The sequence below is a fragment of the Triturus cristatus genome, chromosome 7, assembly GCF_964204655.1.
Source record: "Triturus cristatus chromosome 7, aTriCri1.1, whole genome shotgun sequence".
NCBI lineage: Eukaryota > Metazoa > Chordata > Amphibia > Caudata > Salamandridae > Triturus > Triturus cristatus.
This window is the reverse complement of record NC_140590.1, coordinates 283,544,938-283,562,792: the sequence shown is the minus strand read 5'-3', so window position 1 is coordinate 283,562,792 and position 17,855 is coordinate 283,544,938. Positions and strand designations below refer to the sequence as shown.

Sequence of the window (17,855 nt, the reverse complement as noted above, 5' to 3'; positions counted from 1 at the left end):
AAGGACTTCATAATCTGAAAAACCATAGTGGCCAACTAATGTTGGCCTTTGTTGTTTGACTGGGTCTGTGGATCGAGGGGTATATTGAAAGCAGGTAGATGTGTAGTATCTTGAGAGTTACATGAAAGGTGCTTTCCTTCCATCACGAAAGAACATTTTGTATTTTACTACAGTTTTTTTATGGAGCAACGGCAATCGGCTGCACAATTGATCAAGAGGCGACTTAAGTGAATACTTCTATAAGTGGTTGCTTGGCTTATGAGAACAGGTTGTGGTTGCAGCAACTCATCAATTAAACTTTTACCAAGATGTTTTTTTTTTATATCATTCTTCTCCAGGGTCTTTGTAAAACAGGCTATGGGCAACCTACAATCACTCACACAATCGTCCCACAGTAGCTCACTCACTGGTGCTGCCCCACATCCATCCGTTCATTATTTAAATGCTTTGAATCAGAGGCTTAGAAGAGGAGAGAATAGAATTAATTTACCAAAGCAATCCTCATTTTTGTGGTGCACCTCCATCTTCCGCCCAGGAAAATTATACGATTTTGAGTTGGTGCTGGTGTACATTACTCGCAGACCTGCCACCCTTCACAGTCACAGGAAACCTGTACTCGGTAAGTCGCTTCAAATTTCTCTTTATTATTTTAGATATATATATGTGAACACAACACATAAAGCGGTGCTCAGCATAACACCTCGCCTTCCTCTTTAAGGTGCTGTGTGGTGTCTCTTTTGTTCTGAGATATCTCTATCTACAACTCCATCACGTAATCAAATGGTGACGGGCTGTTCACTCCCGTAGGTCTCGTATTCTGTCTCATACATTTTTGGGATAGCCATGATGGCGGGCAACGGGCCCTCGTGTGGCAGGCTCCAAGGTGTCTCCAGACAGGAGGAGCGGTCCTGGGTCTGCTTCACATCTAGAGGTAGCTGGTAGGTCTCCTGGGCCAAGGTGCAGAGGCCGCGATGTGGGACATGCGCAGCCTGAGGTGGGATCCTAGGCAGCTTTGTGGCGATGGGAAACTGGATTGCGTCACGCATTGGCCCAGGGCGTCTGAGGGCTGGGTTTGATTCTTTGGACAGGGGGTTCTCCTTGAGGCCATGACCCCAGGCCTTAGGGTAATCTTCGCTCTCCCAATATGTAAGGATGTCTTTCTTGGGATAGCCCTCGAGCTCCTTCCTGCAGGAAGAAAGGACAAAAAGCACAATAATAAGCAGAGAATGAAAGACAGAGTTAGAGAGAGAAGGTGTGCCAAAAAGGTGACGGGAAGCAGGAGAGGTAAATAGAAAATAACATAAGTGAATGGTAAAAGATAGAGAGTAAAGGACAGAAAGACAGAACAGGAGAAGGAAAGAAGATGCAGTGAGGCAGGGAATGTGATAGGCAAAAGTGTAGAATGAGAGTAAAAGAGAAAGAGTAAAATAACATAGAGCTATGGAAAGTTTGAGTAAGAAAGAATTAAAACAAGTCTTCGCATTAAAATTAGGCCATGAAGGAAAAACAAGGAAGGAGCAAAAGAGAAAGGAACAGAAATAAAGAGAAAAGAGCATATAAAAACAAAAGAGTGTGTGAAGAAAGCAAGGAAACAAATGAATGCGAGAAACAGAGTGACTGAATGAAAAATTAGTAGAAAGGGCAAAAGAAAGGTAGCCGAAGAAAGCAGAGAAATATATACAAAGAGGGTCTGACAAACTATGTAAGAAGGAGTGACATGAATATTATGTATTTTCTCTCCATAGTATTCCTATTCTTGAGTTACATATGATAATCAGGCAATCAAGAGTTAATAAGCATGGTTAATAGAATACACATTCCGCTTCCACAAGGTGGTATAGTATTGCTTGAAAATGTTTGCATTATTTAATCTAAGTGCTGACTGTTCTGTTTTACATTACTTGTTGATTTCTGAAGAGTCTCTAGAAGGCTGATAATTACAACAGTGAAATAATGTTATAACATCTGAGCACCAAAGGAGTTAGAGGGGACCTTCACACCCGGGGACAATGGGACAGGCTGTGCAGAATAATATCACTGATTGCAACTGAAGGCTACAGGCAAGGGAGGCACTTAGCCATCGCTTGCTGAACATATCGGTGCAGCTGGCCTCCCATGACACGAATTGCAGGCTGAGCTATTATATTGAACATAAGCCCTATTGTTCAAATAGGTATGCAGGTGTAAACCAGCTCTGAAACTTGGAATAGGTTTTCATTTTCAGCTATGTTCAAATTAGCTTAGGTGCTTAGAAGTAGCAGGATGGACATATAATTGCTTTAAATGTAAATGGAGTTCTTCCTTTTATTAATGCTTTTGGTAAACGTTGCTGCTGCCATTGTATTTAACATTATTGTGGTTACACTTCATATAGAATTTTGATTTTAAAATACAGCTTTAAAATATAGTCCTCCTGTCCTAGTGCTCTTAGGTTTGTTATTCATTAATAAAAGAGGGGTTGGGTTCCACTAATTGTCCCTTGTCTTATGGGATTGATTATTACCAGAAGTACATCTCACTCAAATACTACTCAGTGGGTTGTGGGGGGTTTGTAATCAAACTGGTTTCCTGTCTTGGGTTAGCACATTGAGTGAGTCCATGGCACCAGGAGGTCTACAAAATATTGAAAAACCAAAACGGAGACAAAGTAGGGAAAGAGCAGTGAGATAAAGCAAAAGAGTGGACAAAAGTGGGAGAGCGAGATAAATAGATCTAGGCAAAGGTAGCTAAATCGATTACAGAGAGAAAAATGAAGCAGGAGAAAGAGAGGGGTTGACAGAGGGATGAATGAAGAAGATGATAGGAAATGCACAGGAGTAAAGAAAACAGATCAAGAAAGGCTAAGAGTGATATAGAGACAGACTGATGGATGGATGGATAGATAGATAGATTATTAAGATAGATAGATAGACAGACAGGCAGACAGATGGATGGATGGATAGAGGGATAGATAGATAGATAGATAGATAGATAGATAGATAGATAGATAGATAGATAGATAGATAGATAGATAGATAGATAGATATGTAAAGAGAATAAAGTAGAGATGATTGAGAAGGAAATAGAAAGGGAAGAAAAACAAAGTAGAAGAAAGGAATGAGAGACACGGAGAAAAGGAGCAATGGGACGGAAAGGAAAGAGATCATATAACACGGAAAATATAGTCCAAATAATGGAGACATACATAAACAGCAATATGAAGAGGGATGAAGGAGAAAAGAAGAGAACGGTAAGTGAGCTGTACAAGGGATAGGCAAACAGAGAGAAGACATTGCCTGATTTTTAGAGGCCACAAAACACAGAGTATGATGTGCCTACCAGCAGGTTATAATATATGGCAGCCTGTGGTTACCTTGAAAAAAAATCACCACTTGACAGTTGCGTCAGTCATGGTGATTGCTCATGGGCTTCAGCCTCAGGGTTTAAGGTGAGAGCAAACAGTGCTGTTGCTAACAATGACTGTAATTTCAACAGGACTGCCTTTAGCGCATACGGGCTGTCCCTTTGTTATAGATGTGACTGAAACAACATAAATTCATTGATTTGTGGAAATCGAAAATAATTGCTGTTAGCATGAGCTGAAGCCATCTTGTTTGCAGCATCGATTTTGTTAGCCTTGTGATTTTGCCACCTTCACTGTTGCCTGCTTTTCTATTCTGCTTGAGTCATCATTCTTAGTTAACTCCTTCTGTACTGAGCCAGAGCAATGTATGAGCTCAGAAAGGCCTGTAGCTGCTAGAATGCACCTGTTTGAGAATGTAACTGCCTATCATATGCTACTGTAAGCAGTTCTGTTTCCCCGCCCACACTGCTGATTAAGTGATATCCATCTGCCCATGTTAGTCGATAGCTATTCCTGTGCAGGGCTGTACCTTCTATTTGTAACTATATGCTTACTCTGCAACAATCTGTGTATAAAAGGCCCATGGTTTCAGTATTCCATGTACTACCTCCTACAGCGCCTGAGGGTGTTGTATTAATGTAATCCCACTCATGAGTGATTAATAAACTTGTTATTTTGAATTCCAGCATCAGTGCCAATCTCTTCTTTATTAGTCTAAGGACCCGTGGACAAACTTAAGAGTGAACTCTGCACTGGTGTGCCCCTGAAAAGACACATTTCCACAGTTTGGCTCCCGACTCGTGGGGCTCATCGGAGACGCGGCCGTCCGAAGGGGTGGTCTTGACGGAGGAATGGAATCTTACTGAGGAGACGTCCTGCACGAGGAGACTTTTTGTCTTTGCAGACCGAAGTGCTTTTCCGGTTTTACCAATTTGGCCCTCCAGGTGGTGGCCGATCCCGACTGAGATCTCCTTAGGCGCAGGTTTTGCAGTGACCATTAGGTCGACCAAAAGATTGGCAGTTGGAGGTTGGAGACTTTGTTTTGGTATGGTCGCTGAAGCGACACACTCTTAATTTTGGATTTGCTTGGCCAAGATTCTGGTTTTTTTTGTTTGTTTATTGCAATAAATAAAGGCAGGTAATGTGGAGATTTTTCTCTACTTTGATATATCTGGGATAAGTAATATTTTACTACAATTTGGTAGCATGCCTGCTCCTAGCACACTTCGTAGGTTGTGTTGCTGTCTTGGTGGTACGAACAAATGGATTTAGAAAGTAGTCAGCCGGCTCCCCTAGAGGGGACACCTAATAGGTACATGTATATTAAATACGGTATTTCTTCCATAATGTTTAGTACACTGTGGAACAAATATACAAAAAAGTATCCTGATCTACGATAGCCAATGCATGGGTCGTTTGATTTTAAAAAGATTCAGTATGTTGAGCACTGAACGAAAGAGTCAACAAGATATGTTTGATTGTGTACGAATGTGGGCGAAAGAAGTGCATGAGAGTGAGGAAAGAAGAAGTTATGGCAGACAAAGAACAGCGAAAAACAGTATATTAAAAAGCCTTGGAATTGAAAAATAAGGAGATGAAGGAAATAAAGGAAAAAGAAGATAGGGAGCGTCGTTTAGTGGTAACTGGCCAGTACCCTATTAGGCGCCCCATTTATCCCATACTTAATAGACCTTAAAATGATTCTATTTTGCTAGATCGACCTCCACCCCCGTATAAATTCCCTAGAGCCCCATGAGAATGAAGGTTCTGATGAAGAGCATTTGTCTTCAGAAGAAAAAGATGAAGATAAGCAGGACGGGCGGAAGACTTGCTCTACTTTGACTACTGAATGCAAGGCCACTCTTAGATCCGCTGCTCATAAAGCAGCTCGTGGGAGGGCCTCCGTCCCAGAACTCCTAGCAATGGTTGAACAGGGGATAGATTTAGAGCAGTTATATTTTGTACAGACGTTTACTTGGGAAGTAATACTCAGTTTTAGAAAGCATTCTGATGATTTAGAGACCTCTGATATAGATTCTAATTATAAACAATTAAGAGATGGCACCTTCTTCCTTCACAGGTGCCTGATCTAATTAGGTGAGTGGTTAAATTGCGCACTGAGATGTTCCCTCTGCGAGAGGAGAAAAAAGCAGCTGGTAAAACTACAACTGGACAAACAGTTCAGAACCCGGAGCGACAAGAGGGAGCTACGGGGACAGATAAAGATACTAATGATATTGAAGTTACTTTGAAACCCATGCCTGAAGCAGCACCTCTGTATGTTCCGGGAACGAATGATGATAATGATTCAGATGATGCAAAGGGATATTTTGTTTATAATTGGGTCTACACTCCTTGGAGTAGAGCAGACGTTATGGCTCTTAAAGCTGCTTTGCCCGACCCACGGAAAAACCCGGCCGCTTTTTATGAAGAAGTGGAAGTAACTATTAGCTCCTGTACTATGACTCTGCCAGATATTGACATGTTTTTTGGACTTATTTTGCCCCCTGATATGTGGAGATCAATTCGGAAGGTAGATGATAATGTAGTCTATAGTGATACTTGGGTGCATTTAGAGCAAATAGATGCGGCTAAAGAGCCTGCGCAGAAACCCCGACAGGAGATATTAGAGCTTCCTAAAGCTATTGTGATTAAATTGAAAACTCTTATACCCCCTAAGAAAATAGATTGGACTACATTAGCATTTTGTTAACAGAAAGCGGATGAGTCCGTTTCTGATTTCTTTACACGATTTGAAGAGACATTCCATGATTTTAGTGGGCAGTCATTGACAGATGACACGGGTGAGCATCTGTTAGTCGACAAATTTGTCGCTAACATGTTGCCAGAAATAGCTAGTCGCCTAAAGGCCAGCGAGAGTTCATGGACTACGTCTTCCCCAGTCATCCTTTTGACTATGGCTCAGTATTATGAGCGACAGGATATGGAAGCAAAAGGCAAGGAGGATAAAAAGGTTAAGGATCTAAAAATGAAGTTATGTTGGCTCAAGTCTATGGTCCCTCATTTAGAGGTGGTGGTAGAGGTGGACGTGCGATGTATCGCCCTGGTGTACCCCCTTTCCCTTGAGCTACTTTGTCTTTTGATCAGTGTGCTTATTGTAAAGAAATTGGAGACTGGAGTGCTGCCTGCCCCCTTTTGCAAGGTCAACAGTACCAGCGGGGTAGAGGAAGTATGAGAAGCCACCCAGGGAACACAGGAAATAGGGGAGGCATGGATAATCGTACCAGAATTGAGGCAGTTGAACACAATCCACATTCTTTTAATACCTTTGAAAGACGAAACCAACACCAAATGTCTGATTATTTGGCTTATGGTCCTAAGGATTCTGATTATGCATAGGAATGCCTAGGATGAGGTAAGGAACAGGTTGAGGTCCCAGTAGATCAGAGGGGTCCCTATGTCTATGCAAACGTCTTGGGTTCTACTGATCAGTTTCTGATTGATATAGGAGATACTTGTAGTGCTCTGTCTAAACAATTGGTTCCTAGGGCTCCCCTGTCTGGCACAATTATAACATCGATAGGGTCCGATGGGACACCTACACTTAGCCCACTGTCACAGCCACTTGCATTTAGTCTTGATAAATTCACTGCAGCATGTCCATTTCTGCTTTCCCCTAACACGCCGGATTACATTGTGGGTATCAATATGCTTAAACATTTTTGTGCTACAATACGTTGTTTCCCAGAGGGTGTGCGTGTTATTTTAAACGATAACTATCCAATGGTTGAGAGGTCTTGTCTTATTAAAGAGGATATTGCTTTGGCATCGTTACCTAGTACCTTGTGGGCTACAACAGAAACAGATGTGGGACAAATGGTTATCCCACCAGTACATATTCAAGTGAAAGAAGATGCTTCTTTGCCTCGACTGCAGGCGAGGCAATATCTTGGGAAGGCGAAGAAGCATTGAGACACATTGCTCAGGATTTGATTAAGGTGGGGGTTGTGGAAGAAGTCCCTTACAATACCTGTAATAGCCCTTTTCTTCCTATTTTGAAAAAAGACACTGATTCTAAAATGTATAGATTCATCATTGACTTGTGAGAGGTTAACAAGATCTTAGTGCCCCAATATCCGGTAGTCTCTGACATCACGAGTCACGACACTTCTTACTATGGTTCCTCCTACTGCAACTACATTCATTGTGATCAATTTGAAGAATGCATTCTTCTCGATACCTATTCATCCTGACAGCCGTTATTTGTTCGGCTTCACTTTGAATAATCAATCATTCAGATTTTGTAGAGCTCCACAAGGGTATACAGAGAGTCCTAGCATTTATAGCCAGGCATTGAAAAGGCAGCTTGATTCTTTCCCTATGCCAAAAGGGGTGACTCTTATTCAATATGTCAATGACATCTTGTTGGCTGCCGATACCCCTGAACAGTGTGAAGAAAGAACACTGTTATTGCTATCATTCCTTGCCTCTCATCATCACAAAGTCTCTCGGAAGAAATTGCAATATTGTAGACAGCAGGTTGCCTATTTAGGTCACCTCCTGTCTAAGGAGGGACGTGCACTTACACCAGATCGCATTCAAGCTATTTTAGACAAGCCTGTGCCCCGTACTCAGAAGGATGTTCGTGCACTGATTGGCCTTACTTCTTTCTGTAGGCAGTGGATCCCTAGCTTTTCTCACATTGTTAAACCCTTGTTAGCCCTTTTGACTAAAGACACTCCGATGCCCCTCCCATGGACTACTGAATGCCATCATGCTTTTCAACAGTTGCGTCAAACTCTTTGTTCTGCACCAGTATTAGGAACTCCAGACTACACTAAGGCCTTCACACTCTATGTACACGAGAGGGACGGTCGTGCTCTCTCAGTTTTAACACAGTCACACTGTGATAAGCAGCGTCCTGGTGCATATTTCTCAGCTGTCCTTGATCCAGTCGCCCGTGCGCTGCCTGGGTGTTTTCGAGCGGTGGCGGCGATAGCTGCATCCATACTTCAAAGTGAGGGAATAGTCTTGTCACACAGATTGCTTGTGCTAGTACCCCATTCAGTTGATGCTCTTTTAAATCAAACGAAAACACAACATTTGACTAGTGCCCACTTGACAGGATATGAATTGACACTTTTGGTTCCTCATATCACACTGAAAAGATGCTTGACTCTGAATCCTGCTACATTATTGCCATTTCCAGCCACTCAGTCACAAGAGTTGCATGATTGCATATCCCTTACTGAAGAACAAGCAAAGGGTCGTGTTGACCTACAACTGACTTTTTAGTTTTTATGGGAAACTGTGGGTTGATGGGTCCTGCTTGAAGTTGCCTGATGGCATGACATCCGCTGCCTATGCAATCACAAAACTTCAGGCAGTAGTTGAGACAGCTCGCATTCCACAGAAGTCAACTCAAGCAGCCAAGTTGATAGCACTGACAAGAGCATGTGAGCTTAGTACAGATCTTCTTGTTAATATCTACACCGATAGCCGATATGCTTATGGAGTGGCTCATGATTTTGGGCAACTCTGGAAGGAAAGAGGCTTTCTTACTTCACATGGGATGCAAATAGTGCATGGGGAATTAGTACACAATCTCCTTACTGCCTTGTCATATCCTAAGAAAGTGGCACTTGTGAAGTGTAGCGCACACAAGAAAGTGACTGATAAAATAGGTAAAGGCATGCCTTTGCGGATCACACAGCTCGTGAGACTGAAATGCAGCCAAGTACTACACCCATGTATGTAGTTAAGTCACAGGCTGAGCGTTGGCATGATGCCAGGCAAGAGGTACTGGATATGCAATGATCTCCTTCTGTTGAGGAATTAGACTAATGGTCTAAGGAGGGAACACTGGATGATGAGGGCTGTTGGAGGAATAAAGAAATGACAAAATGGAAGCTACCCACAGTCTATTTACATCCTATGATTCACATAGCACATGGGCCGGCACATGTTGGAGCGTCCTCAGTGGCAAAGCAACTTATGCAAGTTTGGGATCATCCAGATATTGCCGGCACAGCTAAAAAGATAGTCCAGTCTTGTCTGATCTGTCTCCAATGTAATCCTGGATAGGGAACACTAACTCCAGCAGGAGGGTTTGCCATACCTACTGCACCTTTTGAGGTCCTGCAAATGGATTACATCCAGCTTGAGCGCTGTAACAACCTGAAGTATGTCTTGGTAGTGGTTTGCGCCTTCAGTATATGGGTGGAGGCATACGCTACGAAAGATAATACAGCTCTTACTACAGCAAAGGTGCTCCTAAAGGAGTTTTTCCCTAGATTCGGCATTTGTAGAGTTTTGTGGAGTGACAACAGACCCCATTTCATTGGGCAAGTTGTTGATTTACCTCATGAAAGGGTAAGGAATTAAACAGAAGTTCCATGCTGCTTTTCACCCACAATCAGCAGGGCTAGTGGAACGTTACAATTCTACCCTCAAGCTAACATTGGCCAAAATACAGGCTTCCACATCTTTGAAATGGCCTGATGCACTGCCATTAGCGTTGCTATCTATTAGATCAATACCACATACACGATCTGGCCTCACACCGTATGAGTTGGTTTTTGGAAGGCCAATGAATATTTGGGAGATTCCTTAGCCACGCCCTATACATGATGTACCCTATGTATTGATGAACGACTATTTGTCTCAGTTGACTGACAGTTTGTCTTCTATTTATCAACAGGTTTGGGAGACTCTTCCAGACAGGTCGCAGGGTGAGGGCCATAATCTACGGCCTGGGGACATTGTCCTTACGAAGTCCTTTCAGCGAACCAGCTCCTTGGAGTCTCGTTGGGTGGCCCTGAGCAGGTGTTTTTGGCTACCAGGACTGCGGTTCTAGTGACCAACTGGAAGAACAGGGTCCACGCAACCTATTGTCGGAAGGTGTTGCAGGACCTAGTGAGCCCAGCTGTGTTGGCAGATCATCGCGACATCCTGGACACAGAGAAAGGACAAGCCACGTCACCTGAAGGACCTAAGGAAGTCTTCCCGGACCACACAATCCCTGGTGCATATCAATATCAGCTGCGACACCGGAAGAGAGACACTTTGTTGCTCAAAAAAGACTGTTTAAGCCACTGTCCTGGGTAGTGAAAGAATGAGTTAAATAGGGGGGTACTCTATTAGTGGCTACTCGTCTCAACCTCAACGAAGAAACCAACGTCTGCCCAGGACCTTAGGGCACCATCTGTTCCGTTGTTCAACGGCAAGATGAATATGGCTGCGGAGAAGATATCAACTGCTGCAAAAGTTTGTGATCGAAAGAGTATGTTCATTATTGGACTCACTTTGATTTTTGTCATCATTGCTAAAATAACATGGGTTGTAGCTCCTGCTCGAAAACTACTCCTGTTGCATCACACCCATAATGCTACGAACATTACCAACTGTTGGGTGTGTAGAATGATGCCAGCTCATAAGAAAAAGGGAGGAACGCCTTTCATTCCATTTCATTTCATTTGACATTTTCACACAATGGCTCCTGCAGAGCCTGGTTTGCACTATTGTGGGCTTCTTATATTGGTAATATTACCAACTTTGATGTAGGAAGACTTAACGCTCAGTTAAATAGAGTAATGTAATGTAATGTAATGAGGTGCTTATATAGCGCTCTATCACCCGACGGGTATCCTGGCGCTTAAAAAGGAGAGTCCCCACCAGAAGTTTATAGGGGCAGCCGAGGTGTGACACAGGAAGGGAGTAAAAGAGAGATAATATCAGAGGGAAAAATTACTCCAGCCTAGGGAATAAAAACGTTTTCAACTTTTTCCTGAAATCCATAAGACTTTGGACCTGACGTAGACCCAAAGGAAGAGTGTTCCATTGCCGAGAAGCAACGGCATAGAAGGATCTGCCACCTGTTCTGGACCACCTGAACCTGACTGCATTCATCAGAAATGCAGAAGCAGAACGAAGGTTTCTAGTTGGAGAATACCAGCTGAATTTCCTTTGCAGGTTCTTAGGGCCCATTCCATGAGCTGCCCTAAAGACAGTGCATAGAGCTTTGAATTCACTGGTGGATCGGCAGCCAATACAGATCTTGCAAGGCTAATGTGGTTGAGGTCCCTCGCTGCCTATTTAAAGCGAGTTTCACTGCAATGGCCTGTATTCTGTACAGCTTCCCGATAAGGGTGTTAGGCGCACCCAGATATAGAGAGTTGCAATAATCAAGTCTGCTGAGAATTACGCATCTCACAACCTGCGTTCTAGCAGAGTTAGGCAAGAAAGGGAGGATCTTTCTCAGCACTCGGATTAGCGAGAAGCAAGTGCCAACCGTTTTGTTAACCTGAGAATTCAGTTGGAGATCCTGATCCACCATCACCCCCAGATTGCGTACTGTGCTAGAAGGGGTAATAGGTGCGCCAGTAGGGGACAGCTGAAAGATGGGTAAAACAGGCTGATCAGATCTTCTGGAAGAACACAGGACCACTTCCGTTTTAGAGCTGTTAAATTGTAACCAGTTTTTTTTAAGCCACTTCGTGGTGCTAGTCATACACTCGTGAAATTTTTCCAAGGAAATGGAATCATTCCCTTCCAAGGAAAACACGAGCTGGGTATCATCCGCGTAATTCACCACCTCCACTCCAAAAGATCTAATAAGCGGAATGAGAGGCTGCAAATAGATGTTAAAGAGCACAGGACTAATCCCTGAGCCCTGCGGGACCCCCTGTCGTAAGGAAGACTTGTTAGCGGAGAATGGCTGAAGGCACACTGTCTGTGTCCTGTATGTTAGATAAGAACAAAGCCAGTCAAGGGCGCGACCGGTCACACCCTGATCTTTAAGTCTCTCTAACAGTATACCGTGGTTTACAGTGTCAAAAGCCGCTGACATGTCCAACAGCACCAAGACCACTGACTGGCCACTGTCTGCCCGCATCCTCATATCATCAAGCACGGTAACAAGTGCTGTTTCAGTACCGTGCTTGGGCCGAAAGCCAAATTGCATCTCGTCAAGGAGCGAATACTCCTCAACATACTGGGATAGAGACTTACTGACTATGCGTTCCAGAATTTTAACAGGATATGGCAATAAATAAATTGGCCGATAGTTGGCCACACACAACCGGGGTCAAGCGTGTTTTTTTTTTTTTTTAGAAGAGGGGTCACAACTGCTTCCTTCCAGTTTTTAGGGACCACCCCCAAACTCAAGGATAGACCACAGATCTGTCGTAAATAGGGAAAGAGCTTGGCCCCATATTCCTTCCAGATTCTGTGGGGAAGGAGGTCCAGGGGGGACCCAGAGGAGACACCCCTGGCTAAGGTATCAAATGTTTCCTCGTCCGGAATGCGAAAGCAATCCAGAGTATGCTGGCAGTGTTTTAAAATGGTAGGGTTGCTGGGCTTAGAGTCTGGTGATGGCAGAGAACACTGCTCAGCATTGGACAACTGAGTCTGTTACCCTGTTGAGGAAGGAGATCCACAAGCTAAAGGAACTGTATGGGAAATGGAGGAGTATCGCAGAGGAAATTCCTCCACGCACTATGTTTTCCCTAACACTCGAACTGTCAAGGGCCTCCTGTTGTAGCTGTTACTAGAGCTCGAGGAGACCTTTGTGTGAGCAGTATTGGCAGTATCCCTGTGAGAAAAAGTGACTGTACTACAGTGCTGAACATTACTGGAATGAACAATAGTAGTTTCTTGTCCTCACATAACACCCATTTCATTGGTGGAAGTTAAGGCTATTACCACCTTCCTATTGGGTGGTCAAGTAGCTGTTTTGTGTCCTTTTTGCGACCACCTATGTTTTTGTCACCTGCATCCTACCACAAAGACTATAAACTGTATAATGACATTTCTAAGAGCCAATTTAAGAGGACAATAAATCACGATGAGGTGGATCAAACTGATACTGCATTGCAGCAGTATATTGACTTTAATTTGGGACTATTCGTATTTGTTGGTGCGGCCTTAAATAGCAGAAAAATAAGGCACTTAACACGTGTTGTAGAGGCTGCAACCAATCAGTCAGCCATGGCACTTGGAAACATCACGGAAGAACTACAAATTGCGAGAATTGTGGTGCTCCAAAACAGGATGGTTTGGGATGTGATCCTGGCAGACCGTGTTGGAGCATGCCACATTATTGGGAGCAGCTGTTGTGTCTACATCCCTGACCACACCTCTTTCGTTTTTGAAGCAATTTCAAAGCTGCACAAGATAGCCACTGAAATCCAGCAGGATTCAGGAACATGGACTTTGACTGGATGGCTATGGACTATGTTTACTGTATGGGGCTGGAAGATATTGTCAGCCCTATGTATATTTGTTGCAATTCTTTTTATCTGATGCCTATGTATCCAATGTGGCCCGATGCTCTGTTCTCTTTGTGCTTCTACCTGTACCTCATGTATACCAGCTAAACAAAATGTCAAGAATGTAAATGCCCGACTAGTAACAGACCAAGAAATTAGTGAGTTAATGATGATTGATATCTTCCATGCTCCTTCTGAATCATAGAGATGTCTTCAGCTAATGCTAAAAGGGCCATCTGTGGAAATCGAAAATAAGTGCTGTTAGCATGAGCTGAAGCCATCTTGTTTGCAGCATCCTTTTTGTTAGCCTTGTGATTCTCCCATCTTCACTGTTGCCTGCTTTTCTATTCTGCTTGAGTCATCAACCTTAGTTAACTCCTTCTGTACTGAGCCAGAGCAATGTATGAGCTCAGAAAGGCTTGTAGCTGCTAGAATGCACCTGTTTGAGAATGTAACTGTCTATCATATCCTACTGATGTAAGCAGTTCTGTTCCCCTCCCACTTTGCTGACTAAGTGATATCTATCTGCCCATGTTAGTCAATAGCTATTTCTGTGTAGCCTGTACCTTCTATTTGTAACTTACATGCTTACTCTGCAACAAACTGTGTATAAAAGGCCCATGGTTTCTGTATTCCATGTACTACCTCCTACAGCGCCTGAGGGTGTTGTATTGATGTAGTCCCACTCATGAGTGATTAATAAACTTGCTATTTTGAATTCCAGCTTCAGTGCCAATCTCTTCTTTGTTAATCTAAGGACCCGTGGACAAACTTAAGGGTGAACCCTGCACCGGTGTGACCCTGAAAAGGCACATTTCCACAGATTCATATATTTTATTTTTAATTTCAGTCTTTTGTAATTATATTGCTCTAATCATAGACCATTTTTTTCCATTTGTATTTTTTTCATTTGTAATTTCTAAGATATAAAAACCTTAAATTTTCTGTGTTCTTATATACAGTGCAAATCATACATAATTCAACAAACAATTTCCTTAAAATATGCAAGTAAGGCATGATTATGCAATATTAAACATACAAATTGTCATGTTCAAGCTTATCCCCTTCTAACATCACAAATGAACTAAAGTCACATACAGTCATCACATCCCAATCGTACACATACACACATCACATTCATAATTTTCCAGTTTTGAAATGGCTTGCAAAATATAACTCATGGCGAGAATCCTTCTTTATTTTCCATGGTTGTGCCACCAACTGGAAAATGATCAGGCCGACGCACGTTTCAGTGGATAATTAAATTTGAATCCATCATCATCAGTACCGCTCAAAATTGTCTATGATTAGTGCAATATAATTACAAAAGACTGAAATCAAAAATAAAATATATGAATCAATGAATTTATGTTGTTCCAGTCACATCTATAACAAAGGGACAGCCCGTATGAGCTAATGTCAGCCACTAAGTAAATGTTCGTCGAGTGGGAGGCTTTGTATATATTTGTATTTCTTGTTTTCCCCTTTCTCCCAAACCACACAAATTATTTCCCAAGGGGTACCTCTTGCTATGCATGTACAGAACTGCCTTTGCCAGGTGTGCCAATGGTATTCTGAATTTGTTTCTTTACAGTTTTTGTCTGTTGAGTATGTGTCACTGTGTTTCAACCCATGGGAGCAGTGATAGTCTCAGCAATGGTAAGTTCTTTGTCTTTGAGACTGTCCTACCGCTAAATAGATCTGGATACCTCCCTCTGTGGTATTGAGTAGGTTCTTTCCTTACATGAATAAACTCTTCTTGATGCACTAAAAGATTATCATTTCGTGTTTGTGATACTTGTTCATCTTGTAGCTTCCAATGCGACAGATAAACATCATTGTACAGTATTAGAGAACCCGAGGTCAATGTACACTCACAAATGCCCAACGACCAGTGGAGACTACCAGATACCCAAACCCAATAAATAGGATGCACCACACTTAGACCAACTGGTAATGTCAGACACAACAAAGGTATCATGAGACACACAGAGACAGTGGAACACTATGAGACACCCATGGTCCATTGGACAATATTAGACAATCAGAGGATTCTAGAAATACCATATATATACATACTGAAGAGCAATGGACTCTATTACAACTAAAAAACACAATGGAGAACAAGGAAGAACAGAACTTCCTAATGCACCACTGATATTTTTAATCACTAAAGAATTAGAAAATAATTTTAGAAGCTATCTCAGAGTGCAGAGGAACAGAGCTCAAGAGAGGCAAGAAAAGAGAAAGAGATCAAAAAGCATCAAGCAAAGGTAGAAATGAAACATGCAAATAAGTAGAAATACATAAGATAGAATGAGAAAATGGTGTACACAAGAGACAAAGCGATATAGAATTAAAACGATGAAGCTCCAAACACACAGAAAGATCCATAGGGTTTACTGCTGAACCTCATATGAATTGCTCACTTTGTATAAGTACGAAAGTCTCGCTTTGTGGTTGTGGCGTAGATGTCTGTCTGGTTGAGGATCCCCTGGTCTCTGATGAAGTACGGTATTCCAGCCACAGCTTTATTCTCAGTGGTGGCAACCAGGGCCTGCATGTAAGAAGTAGGAGAAATTGAAAGAAGGAGGCATGAGACATTGTGTCAGGAGAAAAGGACTTTACCAAAAACACAAATTACACGAATGCAACATGAAGGAGGCATATCATTATGAATGAATGAATGAAGGAATGAGCTTGTAGAGCACACAAATGCCTGTGGCGTCTTGGCGGTGTAAGTGACAAGGATCAGAAGCCTTACTAATTCCCACATGTTAGTAAGGAATGGCAGATTTAATGTCCAAAGGGGGTTTACTCCAGTTCAAAGCAGTACAGATAACAAAGCTCCTGCCTACCCATGAAGAACGTTTAAAGGAGGGAACAACCCAATTACTGGCAGAGCTAGACTGCAGTGTTCTGCTGGGCAAGCACCATTTGAAGCTATTCTTCAGATAAACCAGGCCTTGTCCATGGAGTGCTTTGAATTCAATACAAAGTGCATTGAAGAATATATGCTGCTTTTAGGGGTAGCCAATGTAACCTGCTTATGGCCTGGGAAGCGGATTGAAATCTGGGAACATTCAGACGCATCCACACTGCAAAGTTTTGCAAAACCAGAAGTTTGTTCAGCGATCTCTTCTGCAGGTTTTGGTTCATGCCATTGCAATAGTCTAACCTGGATAGAACTGATACAGTGACAACTGGCTTCAAGAGGTTAAGGAAATGAATTGGGCAATTTTCTTTATTGAATGAAGCGGAAATAACCATGCTAACTTGATCTTTAAAGGTAGGTTCTCGTCAACTGTAACGCTTAGGTTTTGTTACCTTCTTAATGGGCATAAGGAGGGTCCCTAAATCATGAGGCCACCAAGAAGAGGACCAGAAGGAAACAGTGTTGTCAAACAAGATGACTTTGGTTTTAGAAGACTTCAATTTAAGACAGTTGTCATTAGTCCAATTGTTGACTGCGCTCATGCACTTTAGAAAAAACTCACACATATTAAGGTTACTGTTAGAGAGTGAGACCACAATCTGGGTGTCGTCGGTGTAGGATACCAACGAGAACCCAAAAGATTTATTCAACTGGCTAGGGGTGTAACCTAATGGTTAAACAGAGTCAGGCTCCACGCTGAGCCGTGAGGAACCCCGCAGACCAGGAAATGTGGCTCAGATGTAAACTTCTTAAGGGTAACCGATTGAACACGATCAGAAAGGAGCAAGGCGAGGTGCACATCTTTGATCCCCGATGCTGCGGACAAATCAAGTAAGATGAGGGCTGCACTGCCGCCCCCATCTAGTGTTGACCTAATTTCCTCGGTGGCCACGATCAGCGCCGTTTCGGTGCTGTGGTCACTTTTGAATCCAAACTGTGTGTCGCCTAATAGATGGTTGTTCTCTATGAAACAAGTCAATTGCAGGTTCATGGCCTTCTCCACCATCTTGGCCGGAAGAAGAAGCCGGGAGATGGGCTGATAGCTCCTTTGGGTTTAATGGATTTAAATTAGGCTTTTTTTATTAGTGGGAGAACTGAGGCACATTTCCACTGTTTAGGAAAGTGTCCTGAGCTGAACATGGCGTGAAAAGCCTCGATGTCCGGTTCTAGTTGGACAGTTGCTGGTGGACCTGGGTCCAAAGGTGATCCCGATTTAATGGCCAGGATAGCCTGTTTTACCTGTTCTACTGTGAGGTGATTACCTTCCCCAAATGTGTTTTTTCCTGAGATCTCAGGTGAGGTGGCGTTCTCCATAAGACGAATATGGTTGTTGTGGTAAACGTATTAA

At 42.8% G+C, this 17,855-nt stretch overlaps 1 protein-coding gene across 1 annotated transcript in view; it reads right to left on the bottom strand.

The window, feature by feature from the left end:
• Nucleotides 1–605: 605 nt before the first annotated feature.
• Nucleotides 606–17,855, bottom strand: part of SAXO3 (stabilizer of axonemal microtubules 3) — a 55,653-nt gene continuing 38,403 nt past the window's right edge. The window contains exons 4-5 of the mRNA XM_085616277.1: nt 16,002–16,129; nt 606–1,185 (exon numbers count right to left, since the gene is read on the bottom strand). Coding sequence (XP_085472403.1) covers nt 777–1,185; nt 16,002–16,129 — 537 coding nt within the window. The 3' untranslated portion in view covers nt 606–776. The remainder of the gene's footprint in view (nt 1,186–16,001; nt 16,130–17,855) is intronic.